Consider the following 13758-nt stretch of genomic DNA (forward strand, 5'->3'; position numbering starts at 1 on the left):
TCACGTACTGTATCTGCAAATATCTGAAAAAAAATGTTTTTGGTAAGTTAAACTTTAGGGACAATTGTGTGAAGGACATAAATGAACTGTCTTGGTACAAATCGTAAATGCTCAGAATGCCATTCTTAGACCAGTTGCTTCATCCACCATAGAGGGAGGAAAAATGACGTTTTTGTGGACAGGTGAGGACGGTGACATGGCGTGGAGACCAAATTGTTTTCTGAACTGGGTCCAGATCCGGAGGAAATGTTGTACTAAGGGGTTGTTGGTGTACTGGGAGGTTGTGACTGGGAGTGGAGAGCAAAGTAAGGACTGCAAGGATGTTCTAGCACAGTATACCCTTTCCATGTCCACCCATGCCGGCACCCACTGACAAAGTCCGTAATGGGAATGACTCCAATAAAGAATGCTGTGAATATTTGCAGCCCAATAGTAGGCCAGGAAATTGGGTAGTGCAAAGCCTCCCTGCGATTTAGGCTTCTGAAAAGCCATTTTATTTATTTGGACTGGGCGTTTATTCCAGATAAAATCTGATATTACCCTGTCGAGGGCTTTGAAAAATTACTTTGGAATAAAGGTTGGAATACTTTGAAATAAATACAGAAATTTCGGTAATGTATTCATTTTCACGGTATTCACCCTGCCAACAAGTGATAAGGGAAGTGACGACCATCTGGTAAAATCCTGCTTAGTGCGCTCCAGTAGAGGGGTGAAGTTGGACGCTATGAGATTAGAATGTTTATCATTATGCCAAGGTAATGGAAGCAGCTTGGGGAAAGCTTGAAGGGGAACATAGAGGAGGGGAGATTTCTAGCCAATGAGTTTATGGGGAAAAGTTCACTCTTGTTTAAATTTAATTCATAACCAGAAAAGACACCAAACTCATGTAGTATGTGAAGGACACGTGGAAGTGAGGCCGCTGGATCCGCGATATACAGCAGTACATCGTCCGCATATAGCGAGATTCTTTGTTCCTGTCCATCTCTAATGATGCCTTGGGCATGGCGGCCTGTGCGAAAGGTGATAACTAGTGGCTCGATCGCTAACACTAATAATAGAGGAGAGAGAGGGCAACCCTGTCTTGTGCCGCGGTGTAGGGGGAACTATTCCGAAGTCACATCGTTTGTTTGTACTGATGCCACTGGAGAGGAGTATAGAAGTTTGACCCAGGACACAAATTTCTCACCAAAACCGAATTTCTGCAAAGTATAGAATAGAATAGTCAAAGGCCTTCTCCGCGCCAAGCGCAACAAGGACCTCTGCAACGGGAGACTCAGTGGGGGAGTAAATTATATTCATAAGGCGCCGCAGGTTAAAAAAAACCATTCTATCCTTCACAAAGCCAGTCTGATCTGAATGGATAATACTAGGTGTAACAGATTCCAGTCGCAGAGCGAGTACCTTTGCCAACATCTTTGCTTCATTGTTGAGGAGGGAAATAGGACGATATGAGCCACAGTCTTTCGGGTCCTTATCTTTTTTTAAGAGCAGGGATATTGAGGCTTGGTAGAGAGTCGGAGGAAGCGAGCGGGATTGAAATGATTCTTCAAACATTAAGGCCATAATGGGACATAACTGGGTGGAATATTTTTTAAGAATTCCACAGGGAACCCGTCTGGGCCTGGGCTTTTCCCACTCTGCATCATAGTTAAAGCCTGTTGAATTTCATCAGCGCTAATGTGCTCTTCCAAAAGCATCATTGAATCATGGTCTATAATCAGAGGTATATAATGAAGAATAAAATGTTTTGAATTGACTATTTATTTCCAATGGGTCCGTATAGGTCTCTCCAGTGGCAGAATAAATTTGCGTGATCAAGTTCTGAGCGGTGCTGTGTCTTAGCTGAAGTGCCAGCACTTTACAAGGTTTGTCACCAAATTCAAAAAAAGACTGACGTGATTTGAGTAGAAGCTGCTCAGCATGACTGGTGGAGAGGACGTTAAATTCTGTCTGTAAGGTCACTCTTTCGTTATATAATAAAGTAGAATAAACTATAATGAATCTGCCATTAGGGTCAGAGATCACATCAGATGGAGTAAAGGGCGTGTTTTTGTTAATCAGAATGGCTGTTCCTCTGGCTTTACTCTGAAAACCAGAGTGAAACACTTGACCTACCCAAGTTCTGTGTATTCGACAGTGATCTGCTTGCCGGAGGTGAGTTTCTTGCAAAAAGGCAATGCCAACCCCAAGCTGCTGTAAGTGAGTAAGGGTCCTGGTACCTTTCAAGGGGTTATTTACACCTTCACATTCCAACTAATTATGTTAGTATTGCCCCCTGGCCCCTTATTAGAATTAAACACTGGCATAACAAAGAGAAAAAATATTCGTGACATTGGAGATGGCAGAGTGGTGGCCTAGGATGCTTACAATTAAAGATGAGAAAAAGTTGTAATAATAGTAAAAACAAAACAAAAATAGACAAAAATAGAAGAAAATATTCACTGTGAATTTAGCAAAGAAAAACAAACAGACATGATACGCCCTCTCACGTCCCAATAGGGCGTGACTACTCACAGCCAGAGTAACACTGACTGTGCCTAGCATTACAGCTAACCTTGTGCACCCTGTGCTCTAAACGAGCCCCCGTGAGAACTATAATTGTTATGTTACAAGAACAAAATAAAATATAAAAGAAATGCTCAATCTGAGCTTTGAGCTATACATGTGGCCGTAGCTATCTTGGATTTAAACAAGACATGTTTCTAACAGTGTAGACACCTAAATCCCTGTTTGGAATCTCATTGTAGTCCACCACCTCAAGAGACATAAGCCAGGTACTGCCTATTTAGACCGGTAGAATATAAAATCTCTCTCTTTGGTTAAAGTTCCATGCCAAGTGTAAGAAATATGTTATTTTATAAGAGTGAAAAGTGGCACCAAACCTGCCTTTTCCATATAACTAACACACACACACACACACACACACACACACACACACACACACACACACACACACACACACACACACGCACACACACACACACACACACACAAACCTAACTTTCTATCATCATAGTATTGCTGTGTTAGTATCAGGGTGGGTGTTTTGGTGAGAACACTCGCTCCCCACCACACAAGCATTATTAGTTTGACTCCCGATCGTGATGCACCGATACGAAATGTAAATATATTACTTATATCATAACGTACATTATGTACCATAAAAGTACTTTATTGATGTTTTCTCACGAGACCGTGTTGCACCATGGGAAGGCATGTATGTAAAGCATCTACTGAGCTTCTTTTCTCAAATACTCTTGGGGGGAAAAAAACGTTGCTATTCATTGGATGCTGGTGTGGCTAACTGTGGTCCCGCAGAGGGCTGACCTCAACATCACACCGACCCCAGGGAGCGAGTCCTCAGAGAGGACTCTGGTTAATTAGTATCCCCTCCCTGTCATCTGTCTCGTAAACAGGATGTAGGAAGTAAACAGCACAGTGCAAAAAAGACACTCGCATCTGTCAAAACATTTACAGCTCCGGTAGTTTATATGAGATAACGAGAAAGACCATTCCCTTTCATAATGTGTTTGGTTACGCTCGGTTCACGTTCATCTCAAGTACAAGCGGTTGCTTTCGTCTTCCGGATGGTCTTGAGGTGCATGGTCCTAATTTACACTGCTTTTACTACGGCTATCCCTACCTAATGCGGTATGGTTATCCAACTATATTGTATTTATTTACTTATTTATTTATCCTTTATTTACCCAGGAAGGTCCCATTGAGATACAAGATCTCTCCCTCCAGGGAGTCCTCCCTGTGTGTCTAACTAAAGACACGCTGTATACGTCTAACGAGTCCCTCGCGTCCACCCGTCCTTGAGAAGCTGCATTGTGTGTGAACCACAGCGGAGCAGCCATGTTTGTTTACATCTGTGGGCTGTGGCCATCGGTAGCGTGGGGTGGTTCCGCGAGAGACGCTGGCTACGTGCCGAGAGGAAAGAAGGGAAGGGAGAGGTCACGACGAGAGGATGAAAGGGTCTGGGGCAGGGATGAGGTAGAGAGTAATAAGGAAGGAAGGAGGGAGGGAGGGAGAGAGAGAGAGAGAGAGAGAGAGAGAGAGAGAGAGAGAGAGAGAGAGAGAGAGAGAGAGAGAGAGAGAGAGAGAGAGAGAGAGAGAGAGAGAGAGAGAGAGAGAGAGAGAGAGAGAGGGGGAGAGAGAGGGAGAGGGAGAGGGAGAGAGAGAGAGAGAGAGAGAGAGAGAGAGAGAGAGAGAGAGAGGGAGAGGGAGAGGGAGAGGGAGAGGAAGAGAGAGTTGAACAAAGTGTAAACTTGATAAAAGGAGTCTTGATTGAACTGTGGGGCTGTCAAAAGATTATTATATATTTTTTTATATATATTATATTTTTTTGTTTGGCTGAATTGGAACCAAGTTAAACAAGGGCATAAGGCCTTTATTGTGGCTGACCTTTGAAACAACGGTAGCGCTTGACATGCACTGCAGTGACTGAGAAGTTGCGTTGAACTAAGTGCAAGCAGGCCGCTTTTCTTCTCGGCTACACTGCGCGAGCGCAGGAAAATAAACAATATTTCAAATGCAGTGCAAAAAAGCAATCATAACATTTCAGTTAATTCCAGCCCTTCAAAACTCACTGGCAGAACATAAGACACTGTAGGGCAGAAATACTGCTTTCCCCCCCTACTGTAGCTATGCACTGCATAAACTATCCTATTTCTCTGTGGAAGTGTCCATCAAGGTCGAAGCGCCCCAACTGACATGTTTCAGGCATGAGGTTGCTGATACACAGGGTATCTGCATGGTTTCAACTGTAAGACTTTCTTCAAATGTAAGACTTAAAAAAAAAAAATCATGACCATACTAGCAAAAATCGAATAAAAACACATAGCGACACTGAACTGGGGACTGCACTTGCGTATGAATAAAGATTATTGTGTGTTCCATACAAGCTCCTGCCAGACGCACTAAGCTCCCGGTAGCAAAAAAAACTTGAATACAAAAACATTTCATAGATATTATTTAATATACAATTGAATGCCTGTGAAAATGTAAGGCTTTTAAATACCTTTTAATGCCTTAAATTGAGAATTATGAATTTAATACTTTTTAAGACTTTTACATGATCCTTGAATACATGAACTGTAAGCATGAACGGCCCCCTTACCCTGCAGTAATCATCGATGAAGCGCAGCCTCTTCATAGCCACATCTCGCACATGACTCCTCCGAAACAGGATTTTACCTGGAGGAGAAGAGGAGGACGAGGAGAAGAGGGAGGAAGAGAGGGAAGGGGATAGGGGGGGGGGCAGAGGGGTGTTGGGTTGATGAACGGAAATGGAAGAGGTCGGGAGGAGAGAGAGAAAGAGAGAGAGATAGAGGGAAATGTCAAAACGAGTCTTGTGGAAAGAATTCATCACATTTTATGTATCATCAAACAGGGTCAGTTTAAGCTTCATCTAGGAAGCACGGACTAGCATTTGTTTGTGTAATACCCAAGGCCACCAGTAGATGTCAGTAACAGATGGAGGTCCTTTACGACCAGACCAATCTCAGTCCCACACTCAAGGTCTTGTCCCCTATGCGTTCCCTGACCCCTTGGTTGGAGCTTGGCTTCAAAATAGCAAAAGGGATTTATACTAACAGAGGCCATGCAAATGTTCTGCCTCCCACACACCCACAGCTCAGATCAAAAGTCAAACATGTAATCTTGTAAACCCCCCTCCCCCCCCTCCCTCCCTCCCTCCAACCACCACCACCACCACCACCTCAACTCCCAGTCTTCACACAAGGGGACAGCCATCCCCTTCCACGAGAAGTGATATCACATTACCCTTCCTGTCAACTCCAAAAACAGAGGAATAGTTTGGACTGTATGGGATTTTATTACCAGAATGTGTGGAGGTGCACTACGCCTTCTAGGAACAGGAAGTTACATTAGATTCGCCTGTTGGCTTACTGTAACCTGACAGAACAGGAAGTTAGCAACATTAGATTAGCCTGTTGGCTACTGTAACCTGACAGAACAGGAAGTTAGCAACATTAGATTAGCCTGTTGGCTACTGTAACCTGACAGAACAGGAAGTTAACAAACATTAGATTAGCCTGTTGGCCTACTGTATCTTGACAGAACAGGAAGTAGCAGCATTAGATTAGCCTGTTGGCCTACTGCAGCGGTTCTCAAACGACGGGTCGCGACCCAAAGTGGGGTCGCGGGTAGGTGACAGCGGGGCCGTGCATTGGCAAAATAAATAAATAAAAAATGTATCGCGAGAAAAACCCGAATGAGCCCAACTCAGATTGAGTTTTCCACCTGGAAGCTGTTTGTATTTGCCATGTCTCGCCCCTTCATCAACGGAGGCCGACACAGTATTCCAATACACAATACATCTCACTACATCCTGGGCATATATAATCGCGGAGACCACGTCTCGCCTTTTGTGTGCAACCTTGACACTCGCAATGGATAGGTTTGTTGTCAGAAGCGTGGAGAGAGAGAAGAAGCGCGGAGAGAGAGAAGAAGCGCGGAGAGAGAGAAGAAGCGCGGAGAGAGAGAAGAAGCGCGGATTTTCCGTGCAGACAAAAACAACCCATTGGCAGAGAAATGTGCTGATAATGAATGGCTGGCAAAGCTGGCATATCTAGCCGAGATCTTTGACCGCCTCAATGCGTTGAATCTGGGACTACAAGGTCCGGACACAGACCTATTTGGACTCGCAGCTAAGGATAATCAGCGGAGATTTGGGGGTATTTACTCAGCTTGATGGCTTTTTTGGAGGAACAGAATGTTGCAATTTTTTTTTGAAGCCCATCATCTGTAGCAAGATAGAAGGGCTCATTGAACAATTTCGGAACTATTACACGGAGAGTGCGGACAATTGGTTCCGTTCATTACGCATGACTGTCTGAGCAAGAGGCGCAAATTGATCTTTCGTGTGACAAGAAAGCCAAGTTCACTGGACAGGGCGACAGGCCCTCGCAAATCAGTCCGGAACGAGTAACCAGTGTAGTGTAATGCTGCGCCGAGAAAGCTTGTCCCCTTCTCATCAACATACATCTGTGAGGCCGGATTTTCGGCACTGACATTAAAAAATAAATACAGATCTCGCCTCAGAGTAGAAGCTGATCTGCGCCTCTTTCTCAGCACAACACAGCCACGTGTCATGGAACTGTTCCAATGTACAAGCACAGCCTTCCCATTAAGTCTAGTTTTTTGTTATTCTTGAAAAGTGCATGTGAATGCTTTATCTTTTCTTTTTTTATGTTCTGGCAACATATTTGGGCTAAATATGCATCGTTTTATAAATGTGTAATTGTGTAAACAGAAACAATTTTGTTGCTTTTGTTGATAATATTCATTAATTTCATTGATAACATAGTGCTGTATTTCCCTTTTTTTTATTTATTTTTTTTATATTTTTGGTAGATATTTTTATTGGTTATTCCGGGCAGTCCGGTAGAGAGAGAGGAAGTATGGGAGGATAGAGGGGGGAAGACAGGGTCTGGTCGCCGGGTCTGGGAGTCGAACCCGGGACGGCTGTGTTGCACCGCAGTGCTGTACGTGGTGTGCCACCCTGGCGCCCCGTAATTTCATTTTCTAATAAATATGCATGATCAAGTTCAACATGTGCTTTTATTTTGATATTCCAGATGTATCGATCTGGATCGTCCCGTCCCCTATGGCCTACTGTATCCTGACAGAACAGGAAGTTAGCAACATTAGATTAGCCTGTTGGCCTACTGTATCCTGAGAAACAGGAAGTTAGCAACATTAGATTAGCCTGTTGGCCTACTGTATCCTGACAGAACAGGAAGTTAGCTAAATTAGATTAGCGTGTTGGTTTACTGTATCCTGACAGAACAGGAAGTTAGCAACATTAGATAGCCTGTTGGCCTACTGTATCCTGACAAACAGGAAGTTAGCAACATTAGATTAGCCTGTTGGCTACTGTAACCTGACAGAACAGGAAGTTAGCTCAATTAGATTAGCGTGTTGGTTTACTGTATCCTGACAGAACAGGAAGTTAGCAACATTAGATTAGCCTGTTGGCCTACTGTAACCTGACAGAACAGGAAGTTAGCAACATTAGATTAGCCTGTTGGCTACTGTAACCTGACAGAACAGGAAGTTAGCAACATTAGATTAGCCTGTTGGCTACTGTAACCTGACAGAACAGGAAGTTAGCAACATTAGATTAGCCTGTTGGCTACTGTAACCTGACAGAACAGGAAGTTAGCAACATTAGATTGGCCTATTGGCCTACTGTAACCTGACAGAACAGGACGTTAGCAACAGCTAACAGTTAACAATCAGCTCTTTTGGGAGTGCTGTGCATTTATTCTAAAATGATACACTTATCCTGTGCTGTACTGAAGTATTGTACAATCGTTTACTGTGGTTTGTAAGTGCTATGTAGAAAATGCAGAATAAATGATCTCAAACAAGTGCTGGTGCAATTCAACGGACAAAGAGAGAGACAGATAGAGATGGACAGAGAGAGATATGGACAGAGAGTGAGACAGACAGAGAGACAGACAGAGAGAGACAGACAGAGATAGAGGGAGGGATAGAGAGAGAGAGAGAGAGAGAGAGAGAGAGAGAGAGAGAGAGACGAACAGAGAGAGAGACGGACAGAGAGAGAGATAGAGAGAGAGAGAGAGAGAGAGAGAGAGAGAGAGAGAGAGAGAGAGAGAGAGAGAGATAGACAGACACACAGAGATGGACAGAGAGAGACAAACAGAGAGAGACGGACAGAGAGTGAGACAGACAGAGATAGAGGGAGAGACAGAGAGAGAGAGATGGACAGAGATAGAGACGGACAGAGAGAGACAGACAGAGATAGAGGGCGAGAGACAGAGAGAGACAGAGAGAGAGAGAGAAATATAGAGAGCGAGAGAATAACAGAGATCGAAAGAGATTGAGAGACGGAGAGATAGATCGAGAAAGAGGGAAGCAACGCGGTGCTGTGATGAGAGACACAAACCCTGTCTCCCTGCACTCACAGACCGATCACTAACCAATCGAGACAGACAGAGATAGAGGGCGAGAGACAGAGAAAAAGAGTGTTTAGACTCCATGCAGGGAGAATGTGTTGGGCATGGGGCTTAAAGAGAGCCTCTACCAAAATAAACAGTGCTAAACAGACGGAAGCCTTTCACTCACACAGTAGGAGGGCTGCTCTCATTTCTCATCTCAATCTTTCTAAGGGACTCTCTCTCACACACACACACACGCATGTGCACACACGCACAAACAGTCATGTTCACACTTCCATCCACGTACACACAAAAGCCCAGATTAATCACTTGCATGCACACATACATTTACAGACAGAAATCCACACACACACACATGCTGTATCGCACGCACACACACACCCACGCACGCGCATGTCATCACCATGATTAGCAGGGCTGCTGTCGACCCCTTTGCCCTGGACATTGAGCGGCCACAAACAGAGCCATCGATCACTGCTGTGGCGTACTGTTAGTTGGCCATGAGATTGAATGTCAAGACTTAAGACCGGAGAGTGTTCGTGGCACCGCTTGAGTCACGGCCGACACACAAACAGCCATGAGCATGCAGATAGAGCGCCACGTCAGCAGAAACACACACACACACAGGCACGCACACGCACAGGCACGCACACACAGGCACGCACGCACACACAGGCACACAGGCACGCACGCACACACAGGCACGCACGCACGCACGCACGCACACACACACACACACACACACACACACACACACACACACACACACACACACACACACACACACACAAACGTAGGCATCAATATCCTGCTCATATCGATGCCCAGTGAGTGCCAGTCATATATTATTAATATGGGAGACTATTCAGATGACTTGAGTTAGCAGGGGGGTTGGCACGGGATAGTCACAGGATGGGTGGGGCTGGCGGGGGCTGGCAGGGGGGTATTACCTGGGAGAAAAGGAATGATCCTCTTCTTGGGGTCTTTCTGCCCTCCCTCGATTGGGAACTTGTCAAGAATCTGCATCTGTGGAGACAGAGAGGAAAGGTACAGAGAGAGAGAGAGTCAGTCATGATCCTTCAATACACTGGTGCACTGGGGTCACAAGATGATTTACAAAATACATTATCATGTTTATAATCTTTGTTATAGATGCTTTTTATGTCTTTTTGGGGACCTTCTGGAATAGAAAATGACTCCCCAGCACATTTTCACAGGATCATGATTTGACCAATGTATCCTGATATTGAACTTGACTTCACATGCTCCTAGATTTGACCCATTATGATGTTCAATTTGAGTTTCTGGAGGCCAATGTGTCAAAATAACTTCAGAATAATGACTGTGAATGAGAGAGTGAATGACTGTGAAGAATAATAACAAGTGCACTGCCTCAAGGGGGGGAAATCAATTGACTGGCTCCTGTGAAGACAGTTTTGTGCCTGAAATGATTGGGATGTGCATTCACATTGGACTCATGTTAACTTACCAGGGGACCCGTCTTCACCTAAATACAGTTGCACTCAAATGTGTACCTTACAAATGATAGACGTGGCGTGAATCTTGTGAACCCAGTGTTGTTCCGGCAATGGATAGGGTCTAATAAAATCTGCATTCTCTTTTCTCAAGTAAATCTTTTTCGGGATTCAGAATTTTGTTTGTTTGTACCACCAAAAGTGTGTATTAATGAAACATTACAAAGTGACGATTGGGATTTGGGGATTTTGATCATGCTCACTGCATGTAGGCCTATCTCTGAGTCAAGTCAAGTTGTTGCTCTGATGTGTAGAAATTAGGGGTGGAACGGTACGCATTCGAACCGTACACCGTTCGATACGACCTCCACGGTTCGGGGCATGTGTGTATTGTTCGGTTATAACGTAGCCGCAAGCTAGGCTAATGTCACGTTAGCCGCAAGCTAACTAGAGTTAGCCCTGCGAGCTAACCGTGGAGTCACTTCGCTGTGTTGCATTAGTTCCATTAGTGGGGAAGGGGGGTATATTGACGAGGCTTGACAAGAGGTTCAAAGATAACTTCACATTTATTGGCTGTTGGTTTAATATTATATCATCAGGTCTTCTCCTTCCAACGCTGTGTATTACTGTTGACTATTTACTTCCTCGTGTGACGTCAGTTCAAATACGGCTACCAGGACACTCAAATAGCAAAAGCGAGTCGAGTCGATGCAGTGAAAAGCGGCATAAGAGAATACTTCATAATGTGTTATGCAATTAAAAAGTAAATATATATTTAGTACACATGATTTATTTATTTTAAATAACAGTGACTTTTCCTTTTTGATAAGAAAGTCTAGTGCTGGTTGAGCATATTCATACTTTATGTTGAAGGCCTTTGTCTATAATGTGGCCACAAAAATAGAAAAGGTTTAATTATTTTGTTTGTTTGCACTAAGTTAATACTTTGACAAATGTTGCCTATATTTTTCAGTCAGTTCGGTCTTTGTGTGCCAAACATTATTAACCCATTCATTTTGCCAACCACGAGTATAGTCGGGTTAACTCGCCATCGCTTCCGTGCCAATCACGAGTATAGTCGGGTTTTAATCGTTATTTCTTTTATTAGCGATATCCATACATTTTTCATCCATCCAGCCTGACGTTATCATTGGGAATGGGTCTGAGCTCGCAAAGGGCAAATACCGCCGCCTATCGTCTCCCAGTTGGTATTGCACATCATTGGATTGGATTGGCTGGGACTGTGCATCAAAAAAATAAGTCCGGTCCAGGTTTTACTTCTCGGGCATGCAGCTGGATACTATTGCATTGAGTCCCCCCACTGGGAGCATCGTGGATCATGTGTTTTGGACTATAACGTTGGATCAATGGACGCAATCGATATTTGGAATGGCGATCAGGAATTGGATTAATCTTTTTGCATGACATCAGATGTGAGGTAAGGCCTTTATGTTACGAATCTTGGGGTAATCAGATGTTCCTATCACCGCCATCGGAGCTTGTGTGTGTGAGGTTCGCGCCGACAAAAGTACGGAGAAGCGATTTTTCAGACCCCGCTTCTCTTCGTGCATAAGGACACATATAATATCGATAATCTAGCGTTTATTTGAAAACTATTCATAAATCAAGCGACAAATGGCACGATTTCTAAGGAAATACATTTAAGCTCGATTTGCTGGAGTTTATTGAGATGAGACAGAACGCTCTAGAAATATATTGATATTCATCACGGTATAAAATGGAAATGTATGTATGAAAAAATTATCTGTTTTGGTGCATGTTGACTGGAAGCAACTCATTGACGATCACTGTGTTATTTAGATCTATTGCTATTATATATTTTTTTATCCACTTTTTCTCCCATTTTTCTATATTTTCTCCCATCCCAATTTCGTATCATCCAATTCAACCCTCCCCTGTCACGAACGCTGTTTCTTGCCTCCCACAAGCCGGCTGCAATGTGGACTAAGTCATACATAGCACAAGTCCCCTCCGGTACTTGAGGTAACAGCAGTCGCATCTTTTCACCTGCGCAGCTCGATCTCTCAGTGGCGAGGAGTAACGCGTGGGAGGCTCACGCTGCCCCCGATACTTCCTGATTCTACTGCGCAGGCGCACCAACCGACCTGTAGGAGTCGCTGTCCACAATGCCCGATCCCCACCCATCAGTTTCCCACACCCTAATACGGCCAATGTGTATTAGTACGGACGACCAGCTAAACTGAAAGCAATGTGGAGCGCTGGGCTCGAACAGGCCAGCCCAGCGTCTCCAGTATTCGTGGCGAGCGCCTTGCCCACTACGCCACGTAGCCGCCTCTTGCTATTATATTTGATATGTTTTAAAGGAACACTCCAACATTTTGGGAAATTAGCTTATTTGCCATCTACCCTGGAGTTAGACAAGAAGATACATACCTTTTTCTTCTCTGTGCATGCAGTAGGAGTAGGCAGACGTTGGGAACTAGGCTAATGGAGGAACCTACTTCCAGTGACTGACGCTAAGCTAGGCTAACGGTGCGCGTCTTCCTACTCCTACTGCATGCACAGAGAAGAAAAAGGTATGTATCTTAACACTCCAACATTTTGGGAACCCTGGAGTTAGACAAGAAGATGCATACCTTTTTCTTCTCTGTGCATGCAGTATGAGTAGGAAGATGTTGGGAACTAGGCTAATGGAGGAACCTACTTCCAGTGACTGACGCTAAGCTAGGCTAACGGTGCGCGTCTTCCTACTCCTACTGCATGCACAGAGAAGAAAAAAGGGTATGTATCTTCTTGTCTAACTCCAGGGTAGGTGGCAAATAAGCTAATTTCCCAAAATGTTGGAGTTTTCCTTTAAGTACTCGCAAATAAGTCCTATTCTCCATTGGATGTAGCGTTGGCACGGAAGGGCCATCAGCAGAGGGCGCTGTTGGCCCGGAATGAGTTAAAGGTAAACCTTTTTTTTTACCAAATAAATTAGAAGCATGTTTAAATCAGCAATGCCTCCCCTCTCTCTCCTAGCTCTAACCGTCACTGTCAAAATAATGTGCCTGATGTCAAACTGCCTCATTCTTTCAGTTTTTGCATGACTACGTCCTTGAGAATAACTGAAAAGTTGGATTATCTTTAGGCTATATATCTTATGCTGATGTATATGGTATTTTTGGAGTGTACATTTTTTTTTAAATAAAAAACAACGTATCGAACCGAACCGAAAACTGTGAAACCAAAACCGTGATACGAACCGAACCGTAGATTTTGTGAACCGTTCCACCCCTAGGATACCGGAGCGAGTGCCTGATCCCCTCAGTTCGTGGCACAAGTAACACGTGTCTGTCCTCGCTCTGTTC

At 44.2% G+C, this 13758-nt stretch overlaps 1 protein-coding gene across 1 annotated transcript in view; it reads right to left on the reverse strand.

The window, feature by feature from the left end:
• Positions 1-13758, reverse strand: part of LOC311231720 (SH3 and PX domain-containing protein 2A-like) — a gene marked incomplete at its 5' end in the record, with an annotated part of 240220 nt that overhangs the window by 135803 nt on the left and 90659 nt on the right. The window contains 2 exon segments of the mRNA XM_084318345.1: positions 5123-5199; positions 9902-9977. Of these exon segments, the coding sequence (XP_084174471.1) occupies positions 5123-5199; positions 9902-9977 (153 nt within the window).

The sequence above is a fragment of the Notolepis coatsorum genome (assembly GCF_963971535.1).
Source record: "Notolepis coatsorum genome assembly, chromosome: 7".
In the NCBI taxonomy this organism is placed as follows: Eukaryota; Metazoa; Chordata; class Actinopteri; order Aulopiformes; family Paralepididae; genus Notolepis; species Notolepis coatsorum.